At 26.5% G+C, this 14,582-nt stretch overlaps 1 protein-coding gene across 11 annotated transcripts in view; it reads left to right on the forward strand.

The window, feature by feature from the left end:
• The window catches only part of LOC107452250 (histone-lysine N-methyltransferase 2C), a 156,375-nt gene that overhangs the window by 20,456 nt on the left and 121,337 nt on the right, over window positions 1-14,582 (forward strand). For all 11 annotated transcript variants that reach the window (XM_071187063.1, XM_071187065.1, XM_071187066.1 and 8 more), the window contains 8 exons: window positions 2,073-2,182; window positions 4,357-4,461; window positions 5,770-5,827; window positions 7,597-7,765; window positions 9,903-10,020; window positions 11,290-11,483; window positions 11,913-11,991; window positions 13,029-13,071. In XM_071187063.1, coding sequence (XP_071043164.1) covers window positions 2,073-2,182; window positions 4,357-4,461; window positions 5,770-5,827; window positions 7,597-7,765; window positions 9,903-10,020; window positions 11,290-11,483; window positions 11,913-11,991; window positions 13,029-13,071 — 876 coding nt within the window. The remainder of the gene's footprint in view (window positions 1-2,072; window positions 2,183-4,356; window positions 4,462-5,769; window positions 5,828-7,596; window positions 7,766-9,902; window positions 10,021-11,289; window positions 11,484-11,912; window positions 11,992-13,028; window positions 13,072-14,582) is intronic.

The following is a 14,582-nucleotide window of genomic DNA, read 5'->3' on the forward strand; positions in this document are numbered from 1 at the left end:
TTCATAAAGTATTTTATTGTAGTAACCAGGGGTCTGTCCAGACATTTTGTGAAAGGTCCTGTTTTTGTAAAATTGTGAAAAAAAACTACTCATAATTTGCGAATATAAAATAAGCGTTAAGTCACATTCTTTCAACCAGGATCCTGATTTTGTGAAGTTGCGCGAATGGGGTCCTGTTATTGCTAAAATTGCTGAAAGCCTTTTCAAGAAGTTTTTAAATTGCAAATAGATACAAGATTCTGCTCAACAATTGCTGCTACTAAATTAGAGATGCAACATACAAATATTTGGTATTTTGCCTATACTGCTCAACGCAGAATATTTATTTAGGACGAATAATGGAAACAAAATCACTCACATTTTTAATAATTTCAATTTTCGTATTTTAAATAACACAGCTTAGTAATGTATCACTTTTAATCTGTTACGCATGAACATGGGTGCAAGTCTTCCGTCCCCAGGATGGATTTCCGTCTTTCGAAAATGTCCGCGGACGGAAACAAGACTGACTCAAAGACGGAAATCGGAATTTTTTTTTCTGTCCTTAAAAATATTTTTTAGGTCTACGTTATTGGTCTACTTTCTTATGTCCTGTTGTTATTTTATCAAAAGACAGATGAATAAATATTTTTTGTACAGTATTTAAACTTGATGTATTATGGTAAAGCTTTCTTAGATAGTTTGCATAGGTCGAGGGGGTATTGCGTATGTTAGGTATTTCAGTCAAAAAATTTTCAGTCTTGGCCTTTTTTCCAACTTGCACCCATGCGCATGAAGTAAACTTAAACAATTCTTAAATTTATAATATTTTATTTTAAAAATTGTCAGAAATTAATTTTTATTTATATAATATTCTATTAATTAATTTTTTGAATAAATATAAATTGATCAATTATTTATTTACAACAAAAAATTATCATTTAATATCAATAAGAATGAAGACACGATGTTTGTAAAAGTAGAAATATTTTCTTTGGAATTTAAACTTAAGGAAACTTGGCAAACTTAGTTCGTTCTGAACCGTCTTTCTTTTTTTCTCCTCCGGGTTTATTCAATAAACAAAACAATAATGAAGATAAACAAATTTGTGAAGGGTCTGTTTTTATGAAAAGATATTTTGTGAAGGGTTTGTTAACAAACCCAAATTTCTTCTAAACAGACCCCTGGTAACAAGTACTTCAAATAGTATTTTATTTCAGAAACAGCAATTAAACAGCAAATTATTTCAAAAACAGCAATTGTAAATTAGTTTATTAATTGATCTTTCTATTAATATTTTATTTTAGAAATGGTTTGTTAACAGTTTAGTTCATTTTAAAAATGTACACTTAACTAAGTATTTTTTTTGAAAAACAAAGTCTTTGATATTTTATATACATAATTTTAAACTACAACTGCTTAACAGACACAAGTTGTATACTTTTTCACAAAAGCAGGAGATTATATTCACATCTTCACCAAAACAGGAACCTGACTGAAACAATCCAGTGCTAAGGTAATTTCAGATTTACAAAATTATGAAAAGATTTTCATAAAAACAAGACCTTGGCAGAAATAGAGAATTCCAAAATGACAGTTAAACATTTTTTTTTCAATCAATTATCGTTGAATTTTTCAATTTACTTTAAAAGTTCAAGAAATACACCAAAAGTAAAATTAGCAATAAGGGGTCCAAACTTTGAACCACACTCCTGACTAAGCTATTGGGACCAAATTTCCCAGATTTCCATTATTTTGGGGTTCAGAAATCTAAATACGTCGAAAAAAAGTTATGTTTTTTCAGAAAAAGTACATTTTGGTGTTTGATTTCTTGTCTTAAGATATCGTCTGCCCTAATTAAAACTAGAGGTCACCCCCTCAAACCGTTAAGATTGAGTCCTAGAACAGAAAGATCCGATGAATAGATAAAAAGTTATTAAGAATGATCCATTTTGCTATTTTGCGTACTGTACTTTCAACTCCTCATATTCTTTGGTAGACACGAAATTTTTTTTAAATCTATGCAATTAAAATTAGATGTAAAGTATTTGTCCTTAATTATTTGTCATCTTTAATTTTTGATATCCTTTCAGGTGAATTACATGCTCATTTCAATTGTGCAGCTTGGTCCGAGGGTGTAACAAAGACATTTGAGAAGAAATTGTTTAATGTTGATAAAGCAGTTGTCACTGCTGCTTTTCAGGTATCTCTCTCTTTTCTTTTAATTCTAATGTTGTATTTACCCTATATTATTGTTGAATATTTAAGGGTTAGTTGATGGTTTCAAATTGTACAATTTCAATTTGAACAGGGGAAAAAATAATTATGTTTATTCTTTCATATTATATTGAGTATTATTTAAGAAAGAAAAATCTGTTAAAGATTTCTGTCTGAATCATTGCGTTTATTATTATGGATATTCTATTATATTTTTCTATTCTAACATTCTGGTTATTTTTCACTTCAAGTCAGCTGGCAAATGTTATAGGATGATTGTAAAAAATTTATTGATGATTGAAATTGATTTTACTGCAGTCTGCAGTAAAATCACTTTACTGCTTATTCTTATCACTTAAAATCAATTTACTGCTTATTCTGGAAGCCTCAGAAATCCAGAAATTTTTTAATTTGTGAAAAAAAGAAAGAAATTAGTGTCAATATGCATGCTGTAATATTACTGTCTTATTAACCGTTTCGACCCGACTTTTTCTGCATTAAAATTTAAGTATAAAAAAAGTTTATGTTAATGCTGACATATTAAAGTAAGTATACTATGAGTTTAAAGCTTTCCCGGAAATCTCCTGGAATAATATGTCCCAATCCCTTGAATATTGTGATACCTATGTATTGCATAAGAATAAATAAGGAAAATTATACAAATGCATAAAAGCTATTTATTCATACCAGAAGTTGTCTTACGAGAGATCATAGAAACCAGGAGTTGTCGTTATTAAATAATCAAAACAAAAACTCAAATTTTGTCTCATAATATTTTTTATCACTAATGGGATATTTTATCACTAACCAGTGGGAGAACTCCCACTGGTTAGTACGACTGGGATATATTGTCCCAATGGTAAATACGATTGGGACAATATGTCCCATGAAACAAAATGTGTCAAAATTTCTAAATCTGATACTAAATAGGTACAATTATTAATAAAAACTAACATAACTTTTTTACACAGAATATGGCAAAAATATAGTTGTATTTGCCTCAAAACTCTGAAAATACGCAAACTTAAAACGAGGTTGACTGGTGTGCTCGAAAACAAAAATCCGCCATTATGAATATGAGAGTGTTGCCAAGTAACCCTAGAATGCCTGAAGAACCCTAGATATATAAAAAAACATGCAAAATTATTATCTGTTTGTCCATTAGGGAATAAAGTTTAATTTAGTTTGGTTATATATTCCATTCGGGACGAAAGGGTTAAAAAGCAATTTTGAAAAATCACGTGAAAGTCTGTAGAAATATCTGCCGAAAAAACAATTAAGAAACTGCTTGGATTTACAATAAAGCAGTTGCAAAACAAGAGTGCCAAAAAGTATTTCTCAAATGCTCGTGTTATAATTGAAATACATTAAAATGTAGTGAAAAAGTCTGTAGTGATTCCAGTAGAAAAATTGATCAATAAAATTATGTGAATTTACAAGTAAACTGGCACTAATGGAGTGCCATGTTGGAAAGTAATTTTGCAACTAAGTTAGTTCAATGGGCATGTAGTGTATCTACCACTACAAAAATACAATTACAATTCCTTAGTATATAAGACACGTTTACGTGGTTCTATGTTGAGGTACCTTTTTTTCGATGAAGGTTGACATTGTTGATATCTACTCTTCCCACAGAGTTAAATGTTCCATGTTTTAATATCGTTCTATTAAAAATATTGTGATTTTGAAAACTATGAAGTAATACATTCTGATAACTGTCAGGAAACCTAATGGTAACACTACGTGTATTTACAATTTAATCATCTCGAATCAAGCATATTAAAAAAAATAAAAAAAAGACTCATTAGTGCAGCAACTCGAAATTAATGTATTGTAATATCATTGAAATATCTAGTTTTTAAAATCCATATGGAAATTCGTAGAATTACTGCCAAAATAAAGAGTAATTTGTATATTATTTAGTAAAATTTGCTAAAATTGTTTCTTTCTGTCTTGGCAGATATAGTTAAATTTGTACGTAACACATTTATTTATTTTCTAAACTTAGTGCTACCTATTTATTTGCTCTTGAACCTATATTTTATTCAGTCACATGTTCGTTTTAATGAAGCTGGAAGTTCTGAATTAGAATTCTTATTTCTTTTTTTATTTATGTGTATTATTTTTTATTTTGTGCAAACTTTGAAAATTTTATTTCAGAAATGTAGTAAATGTCATCGCTATGGTGCTTCAGTAAAATGCTGCTTCTCTGACTGCACTAAGATTTATCACTATCCATGTGCAATTGTTTCTGGTGCATTACAGGTGAGTATGCGCACTATTTTAAATTCATTCAGTGCACAAAATCAAAAAGATATCACCTGTAATAACTTTTTTTCTTATGATTGGATTATCACCAATTAATTGTCAATCGTAATGGTGACATGTTTATTAATTAGTGTTACAAGAAAAAACATAAAAACTTACTTTCGCTGAATTGACATAACTTTTTTTAAATGGATTTTTGGCCATTAAGTGGAAGTAGCTGCAATCTGGAAAATGTGGTCCAATAAGTATATTCAGCAGAGTGACTGAAAGTTTTGACCTCTTAATGTTTTTACCACTTTTCGCAAATTTTGTATAAATAGATATCCTGCTTAGTAAATCCAAAAATATTCGCACAGAATTTCAAATTTAACTTATTCGAAGATAGATTCTGTGTTAAAATAATTTCTACTAATTTTATTTTCATATTTTTTATTTAATTATATTGTTAGAGTCAAACAAATTTTAAATTAATGAGATACACACTTTTTTACATGACTTTAAACTCTGTAGTTTTAAATGACCAAATACAAAATTTTAACAAAATTGGTCAAATAATTTTTGAGAAATATAATTTTAAAAATATAATTATTTCTATTTTTCTCTCTGAGTGATTGAACACTAAATTAAATTGATCAATTGCAGTTGCAATTGGAATAATAAACAAATTAACTTATTCAAAGATAGATTCTGTGTTAAAATAATTTCTACTAATTTAATTTTCATATTTTTAAAAAAATTATATTGTTTGAGTCAAACAAATTTTGAAATATGGGATACACAATTTTTTACATGATTTTAAACTCTGTAGTTTTAAATGACAGAATACAAAACATATTTGCTCATAATTTCAAATTGCAGTTGCAATTGGAATAATAAACAAAAATAAAATATTCTGATACTTATGAATTCTTTAATTCTAGATCGTTTAACTTTGAGTAATTTTCCATTTTTTTTTTATGAATAAGATTGTTGTTATTTTGTTTTCATTTTTTCGATATTTTGAGAATCTGGGGCTGATTCCATTAACATAGTTTAAATAAAATTCAAATTACTAATACGCATAAAATATGTAGCCAAATATAAAATTTTACAAAAAAGAAAAAATCAGCACTGAAATATTTATTTTTAAATTCCTTATTAATCATAAAATAGTTTACAGTATTTCTTTCTACATGAGTGGACAGAAACTTTTATAAAACTAAGTAATTATTCTCTTCACATTAGTTTTATGTTGTAGAAATGTAAATTTTGTTTTGCAAACCTGTTTATATTTTTGTTCATAATGTTTCTATATTCTTATTATAGAATGCCAATTGTTTCAAAATCATCTGCTCTGTCCACCGAGAGCATGCCTTTTCCTTTGGTAAGAAATATTAAACAACATACATCGTAAATTTATTTTCTATTATAGTGTAATCATCTTCTTTAATAGATGCCACAACTTTATCCGCTAATTTTATTTCAAGCTTCAATGGCAGAAAAATAGTTGTACTTTTTTTTTAAATTTCATATTAATGATGAATAAAACTATTAAATAAATAGTTCAAAAATTTATTTTCTAGTGTTAAATATTTAAAAATAAAATAAAAATGTTTAACTTAAATTGTAGTTAAGCATGAAAGAGTTTGAAATAAGATTTCCTTCAATTAATTCACATAGCTACTGAATTTTGCCAGTTTCTCCTGGTCTACCAGTTTAATTATAATTCTCCTGGTTTTTGAGCATTTTAGAAAATTTCCTAAAATTGAGTGAGTTCCTTAAAAAAAATCCCTATTGAAATAGAATTTTTATGCAAATTATTGCTTGAATATTTAAATAAGTATTACTGATACATAATGAAGCGAACCTCATTTATAGAAATCAGTTCAAAACTTTTTTTGTTGTAAAATGTTATTTTGATTCAGAACTGTCTTTTTAAATTAATTTAAAAAAATCTTTCAACTATCTTTGATGAATTAAATGCCCATTAATATTCGAAATTATGAGTAAACATTATGCATAACATATCAAGTATATTAAATGTCTATCATAACTGGAAAATGTTGCAGTTTTTTTTTTTTAATGTCTATAAAAATCTCTAAAATTCCCTATGTGTAAAAAATTTAGTACATTAAGCAACAATTATCTTGAAATTTCTATTATTTCATGAAATCTACTGGATTTTTTCCTATCCATGTTGGCAGCTTATAGTGAACTACCGGATATAGTGAACGAAATGTTAGCTCCCGTGCTTTGCTATACACATAATATTATTTTTTGCGGATATAGTGAACCAAAAAAAGAGAGGAAATTGGATATTATAAACTTTTTTCTGTCTTCGACTGATTTTTCCCCTTCATTTTTTGGTAATATTGAAATTTCTACATAAAATACATATACCGACTTTTAAAACCATCTATTGAGTGAAATGTAGTCATAAGCATTTTATCTTGTTTGCTTCTTCTGTCTCTGTGGAAATACTTGTTGAACCACAGATAGATGGCAGCGTTTATTGTTAATTAAATTGTAACCGTAACTGTAAAAAGATCTTGTTAAAAAGAGACATCTTTTAACAAGAGAGTAGTTGAGCTGTAGTAGCCTTCTGTCCTGTATATCTCATGTTATAATATATATTTTTGCTGTCACTTACCCCTTTGTAATTATTGAGTAGTTTTCCTGTTTCTCAGGAAAACGAGAAAAATTATAAATTCACTAATAGTTTAAATAAATCTTCGGTGTATTTTATAACCTATTAGAATTAATTAAACTCAAAAAGAGAAAGTCTCAGTTTTCCATCCCTAAATAAAGGCCGTCCCTAAATTTTTGTACGCAGGATGAAGAGTAATAAAAATAAAAGTTAACACATTTTTTTGTTACTACATATTGTTTTTTAATCATTTTTGTATTTCTTTTTATGGGTCATTTATTTAAATAATGTGTAATAAAAGGGTTTGCAAAAATGAGTTAAAATTGTTTGCATTACGGATATAGTGAACTCCCGGTTATAGTGACCGAAATTTCGGCTCACTGTAGTGGGGCTTGACTGCATATATTTTTAAAATTTAATGTCAACTGGTATAGAAATCTGTTTATATCCAAATGTTTTGTTTTCTTTGTTAGTCAAAGATTGTTTTTAACTTTCCATTTTTATAGGTGTCATTTGTATGGTTTGTCATGAAAGTGGGGATTTGTCGCAATTAATTTTATGTACATCTTGCGGCAGTTATTACCATGGAAACTGCATGGATCCATCTATAAGCCCATCTCATGATGTAAGAGCTGGATGGCAGTGCCTAGACTGCAAAGTGTGTCAGAATTGTAGGCAAGTATTTTATGCCAGGCATTTTAGTAGTAATTCTGCTTTATGAAATAATAGATTTCTTTTTAATTCTGTTCTTATAATTCATTTAAAAATAAAAATTTAATTGCTTTAATTATATGTTGAAGGTAAATTTTCCTTTCACTGAATGAAAAAAGAGAAGTCAAATTGTATTAAAATTTCCTTGTTTACAAAGAAAAAATTTTTATTTTTATAAAGTAAAGTACTCATTTAGGAATTCACATTTTTTTTCACATTTTTACTTCTTTAGTTATGGTTGAACATTTTTAAGCACTTCAGAGACTAAAATACAGTTGGACTTCTATTTAACAAACTTCCATTTTGCGAATTTCTCTGTTTTGCGATTTTTTCGAGGGACCGAGAAAATTTTAAAAATTTATTTGTAAAATAACTTCCGAATAGTGAAGTGAATTTTCTATTTAACGAAATTTTTTTTTGAGATCCACTTTTCCTAAAATATTTTTGAACAATTCAAACTTATTAATGCATTTTATGGGATAAATGACCTTGAATTAATTTTCAAAGCCACTTTTAGAGAAAGTCCCTTTCCCTTTTTGTTTGCATTTTGAACGAAAAACTTATACAAAATGAACGGATTTTATCAGTAGCAATTAAACTTACGAATGCATGTGGTAATGTATGTCTAAAATTACTTTAATAATAAATGTGGCTAAAATTTTATACATAAATGTAGTTTTTTTTTAGTTGAAAATGTTTGTAGCATGATAGTGTAACACTGGATAATGTTTCGCTCTATTCTTGCTTTCCATGAAGTTTTCTTTTCTGGTTAAGATTTATAAAATAAATAGTAAATACTAGTTTACAAGATAAAGGTTTATCAATTGCTATTTTAATTAGGTCTAGTGCTTATGAATTTAAAACCTGTTTGTGTTGTTTAGGTATTTCAAAAGATGATTTTCTATTTAACGAATTTTCCAAATAACAAACTTATTATCGGGATTTAGCTACTTCGTTAAATAGAGGTCCGACTGTATATACAATCTAAGAAAATATATTGTTCAAGGAAAGATTCAATTAAAAATTCATTTTTTTTCTATTAATACTATAAAAATAGCAAATAAAAACTTTTAAGATTAACAATTTTTTAAAATTAGTGAGTTGATGGAAAATTGTTTCAAATATATATTGTAAGCAAATTTTCCTTTTGCTTCATGTAAAAAAAAAATCAAAATTATGTTTGAAATTGCTTTAAAATAAATTTGACCTTGTTTCATAAAGCTTTGTTATGTATTTGATTAATATTTTTTATGAAAATTGTTATGATTTCAAAGTCTTATGTAGTATACTGTGGTATTTAAGCTCTTCATATGTATGTATGTATGGATGTATGCATGCATAATGCAACAATATGTATGAATGTATAATGCAATGTGTATGAATGTATATGAATGTATAATGCATGTATGTATAATGCAACAATATGTATGAATGCATTCATGCATGCATGCATGCATGCATGAATAAATGAATGAAGTTAAAAAATATTGGGAAAACGTGGAAAAGAGAAGAAAAAAAACTATTATAATTAAATATTTTTAAAAATCTTTAAATATTTTTTTTTTATTTTTTAAAAGAAATTATTAAAAAGCCAGAAAACAAAATAATGTAAAGATTTAATCTCTGCATCAGCTCAAACGATTAAGTCCACAAAAAGGAGTGCTTTCTAATATTGTATCAATATAGCCAAATCAAAATTTATCAATACGTTAATGTTAGGAGCACTCAAAAAAATTGAAACGAAAAAAGAACAAATTAAGTCAAAAATATATACGAAAGCAAACATATTACGCAAGTAAAATAAAAAAAAAAATAAAAAAAATGAATCAAATCACAAACCAAAATCTATAAAGTGAGTTCAAATGAACTTACATGTACCAGAATCTTTCAAGAATGATTTAAAATATTTTTGTCATCAGATTATCAGCTTACAATATATATATATATATATGCATTATATTGTGATACAGAAAAGTTTATGGTTTTGAATTTTGGCTTATTGAAGGGGAACAATATGTATATATTGATGTTAATGCTTATAGTTTGTTTTTATGTTTTCAATAAGTGATTTAAGTGTAATATTGGTATTTAAATATTTTAGACGTTCTGAGGATATGAATAACAAAATGCTCATCTGCAGTGCGTGTGATAAAGGTTTTCATGTTTTTTGTCTGAAACCTGCTTTGTCTTCGGTTCCAAAGAGTGGCTGGAAATGTTATGTAGGTATCTTTTTTCTTCCTAATTTTTTTTATTACATAATTTAAAAGAGAGTTTTAAATTTTGTTTTCTAAAAAAAAAAAGAGCAGCTGTCACAAAAAGAAAGAAAATCAAATAACTTTGAGGCTGTATGAAGGTCACAGGGCCTTATGCTTATAATTTTGTGGTATATGTAAGGTTTATTCTGGAATCAAATAAATAAAATAAAGTAAAAACAGGATGCTGTAAAGGGAAAAAACTTCATAAAGAGGCACCCATTGATGAAAAATTAAATTATGTTGTCTTAATACTAATCCTTAGAAAAAGAAGAACCATCTAATTATACAATGTGTAATCTATTATACAATGTGTAATCTTAAATATTAAATTTCAATGCAAATCTAGCTTTTCGGTTTAACTTTTTGTTCTTTTTATTTATTTAAAGAAAATTTACTCCCTCAAATAAAAATTTCACAGCATTCATACGTAATTTTCTTTTTGTTTTTAGTTAAAAATTTATATAATACACTAATTTTGAAAAATGCGCAGCTCACCATAAAATCTGAGGACAGTTATTAAAAGTTCTAATTATACAGTATATAATCTTAAATATTAAATTTCAACTCGATTCTTGCTTTTGGTTTTAACTCTTTGTTCTATTTATTTATTAAAAGAAAATTTACACTCTTAAATGAATATGCATTCATATGTAATTTTCTATTTTTACTTAAAAATTTATACTATGTCCTAATTTTTAAAAATGCAACAGCTCACCATAAAATCTAAGGACAGTTATTAAAAGTTCTAATTATACAGTATGTAATCTTAAATATAAAATTTCAAACTCAATGCTAGTTTTTTGATTTAACTCTTTGTTCTTTTTAGTTATTAAAGGAAAATTTACACCCTTAAATAAATATGCCTTCATATGTAATTTTATTTTTATTTATAAATTTATACAATGTCCTAATTTTTAAAAATGCAACAGCTCACCATAAAATCTAAGGGCAGTTATTAAAGTTCTAATTATACAATATGTAATCTTAAATATCAAATTTCAATCTCAATGCTAGTTTTTTGATTTAACTCTTCGTTCTTTTTAGTTATTAAAAGAAAATTTACACCCTTAAATAAATATGCATTCATATGTAATTTTTTATTTATTTTTAGTTAAAAATTTATATAATGCCCCAATTTGTAAAAATGCCATTATATCTAAGAGCAGTACATAGGAGAGGAAATATGTTATTAGTCGAAAAAATTGACTATTTACTGTTTTTATATTTTTGCAGGCTTGTAGGAAATGTGGTGACTGTGGTGCGCGTACCCCAGGGAATGGTCCAAGCTCAAGATGGCATATGAATTTCACAGTGTGTGATAGTTGCTATCAGCAGCGTAACAAGGGAATTGCATGCCCACTTTGTAAAAAAGCCTATAGGCAATTTAGTCAGCGAAAAGCTATGAAGCACTGTACTATTTGTCAGAAGTAGGTCTATAATTTCTTTTATTTCCTTTTTAGTAATTTATTATTTCAAAAATATGAGTTTATATATTGAAACAAAAATGAAAATATTAATATATATTTTAGAATCTTTTTACTATGTAAATAGTATTTATGATAACAAAAAATATTAATTATGTAGTACAAGTTACAAAGTTTGTGTAGCTTTTTTTTTTATTTATATAAATGATGTGTGGATTAAAGTATTTTAGGCTGTTCAATTTTAGTTATACTATTTGCATTGTAGTGTAGTTTTTTCTCAAATTATCATCTGTTTTAAATTGTTTTAACTTTTCCCTTCTGTTTTGAAGAATAAATGTATGCAATATGGTGATATTATTTTGTATTCATTAAAGATTAATTTGTTTAAAATAAATATTTGTTTGCTCAGCTTTTTTTGTTGTATTATTTTAGGTATATTCATGATGAATGTGATAGAAGAATTGGAATAAATCCTATGGATTATGTATGCCCAATATGTATGACTTCTGGGGTATGTTAAATCTGAATTTTTTGTCAGTTTTGCTGTAGTTAATCTGAATATTGCATCAGTTTTGCTGTAGTTAATCTGAATATTGCTGTTTCCCAAAATGCATTTTACACAAGGCTTTTTCTCTTTTCTTTACTATCTTTTTCATTAAACTTTATATATTTTCAAAAAAAAATTTTTTTTTTTGACCTTAGACATATGGCATCATTTATAAAATCTTATTTATATGTAGCATAAAAAGCTTCAATTAATCTTTTTATGTTATTTCTTTATCTAAATTTCTTTCTTAATTTATTATTCTAAATAAAACTCTTCTTCACACACTTTAATATTCACATCCTGTCTTTTAATCTACTTTTGGCTGCAAGTTATGCAATAATTAGCATTTTAAAGTTTTTGCCGTTACTAACTCATGAGAAAGACTTTTTCCCTCGACCTATTCAATAGACCAATTATAATTATTAAGATATCCCTTATCCTCTAAAACAAAACATTTTACAGATTTACTTGGCAAGATTTTCCCTATTTTATTGAAGAGCACAACAATTTTGTATTACATTTGGTGATTGTTCTCTTTCTTACGATTATTAAATAAATTTTGTACCCACTTTCCCTGCCTGAGACAAGACCTCTTTTTATCCTTCCTCTCGGCAGCAGCTTTAGATATATATTTCTCCATTTTATGGCATAATGGTTTTTTTCTTGTTTTGATTTGAAAATGCAATCATTAACATAGACTATTTAATTTTTCTTTGAGAAATGTTGAATTCTTAAGTTTTTACAAAACAAATTTTTCTCGTTTAATCTACAAAATGGCATGTGTAATAATGGAGAATAAGGGAATAATGATTGTATTTTGATAACTATAATCTCCGTTTATGACATATTGTGCTATATAATATATTTAAATTCTTTTTTTGACTGAAATTTATTTTTATTTAATCTTGCTTCATAAGTTATGACATATTTTAGAATAAAATACTATTATGATTACTTTATTGCTATACAATAATTTAAATCTATTATTATTTTTATTTTAGAATCAAATTACTGATGACACATATGTAGAGCATCATATAAAAGGTAAGTAAATATTATTTTTCGTGTATTTGTTGACTTAAATTTAGTATTTCTTAATATCTGACTTAATTCTTTTTTATTTTCATTTTATTGCCTGTATTTATTATCAAATTTTTTTTTTAAAAAATTGTTTACAAATGAGAGAGTATAAAATTAATAGTTTTTATGTAATTATTGCATTCATTATTTGTAATTTTAATAAATGATGAGACAATAATAATCATAAGATGATTTTATGGAGGAGTAAGTTGACTTAGTAAGGATTTTGTTCAGCTGAATTCTCGTTGGTAAAACTTTAATGATAAGAGTACTTGCTTACTACATTCTAATAATCAAAATTGTTTTAGTGTTTGTTCCAGTTATTATAAATATTTTGTGTTGTTTGAAGTGGATGGCAATGAAAAAAAAAGTCATAATTATATAAAATTTATTTTAATTGTTATCTGTAACTAATATTTTTTCTTCAAATAATTTTGTTTTAACAGCTGTAATATGTTTTTTTTCTTCTAAATATGTTAATGTGTTATTTATACGAAATTTCTAAATTCAGGAGTAACCAGTAAAATCTGAAATTGTCAGGAATCTTATTTTTTATGAAATAAAATAGGGCGAAGGAATTGTATTTAAATAATGAGTTTTTTTTTCTCTCCCAAGTCAAAGCAGAATTTTGCAATAAACCTGCGAAATAACTATTATGAAAACTGAAAGAAGTAGGCAATATGATTCACAGTTATTAATTTTTACATCTGTTGCAATTATTTCTTTCACAAAATGCAAAACAAAAACTTTTTTTAGCAATTGCTTGCTTTAAATTAATTCACAGTTAACATTATAACCCTAGCAAAAATATTACCATGACCCTAATTGGCATCAAAATGAGGATGGATCCTATAAGAACATGTACCTAGGGGACCAATATTGGGTTATCTAGATCAGTGATTCTCAACCTTTTTTTTGGTGCGGCACACTTTTAACGATTTCGAAATTTGACGGCACACAATAAAAAAAATAATTTTGAATGTGAAATAAAATAATAAGTACAACAAAAGCACATTTATTAAGGGATTAATTATTTCTTTCGACCAATTTTTTATTAGTTAGTAACAGTTATTTTTTTGCTAGTTATTAATTGTTAGCCTTTTTTCTATAGTTATTAACTATTACCTTTTTTTTAACAATAACTGTTATTTTTTTATGATTTCTTGGTAACTAGTTTTTTTGCTAATTATTATTTGTTNAAAGTGGCTGTAAAATATAGGATGAATTGGTCAATTCTATATAAGGCTAATATCTAGAAAAAAACTGCCCTTTGAACCTTTATTGAGCTAAGATTAATGAATATTGGACCAATGAGGGCCCAAGTTATTTTGCTGTTAAACAGGGGTCTATCCAGGCCGAATTTACTAACGTTTAGCGGTACCTTCACAAATTCAACTTTAGGAAAAGCGGTAGTTTCACAAATTCAATTTTAGGAAAAACGGTAGTTTCACCAAATACTTTCTCTTAAAATTTTA

This window comes from Parasteatoda tepidariorum, chromosome 10 (assembly GCF_043381705.1).
Source record: "Parasteatoda tepidariorum isolate YZ-2023 chromosome 10, CAS_Ptep_4.0, whole genome shotgun sequence".
NCBI lineage: Eukaryota > Metazoa > Arthropoda > Arachnida > Araneae > Theridiidae > Parasteatoda > Parasteatoda tepidariorum.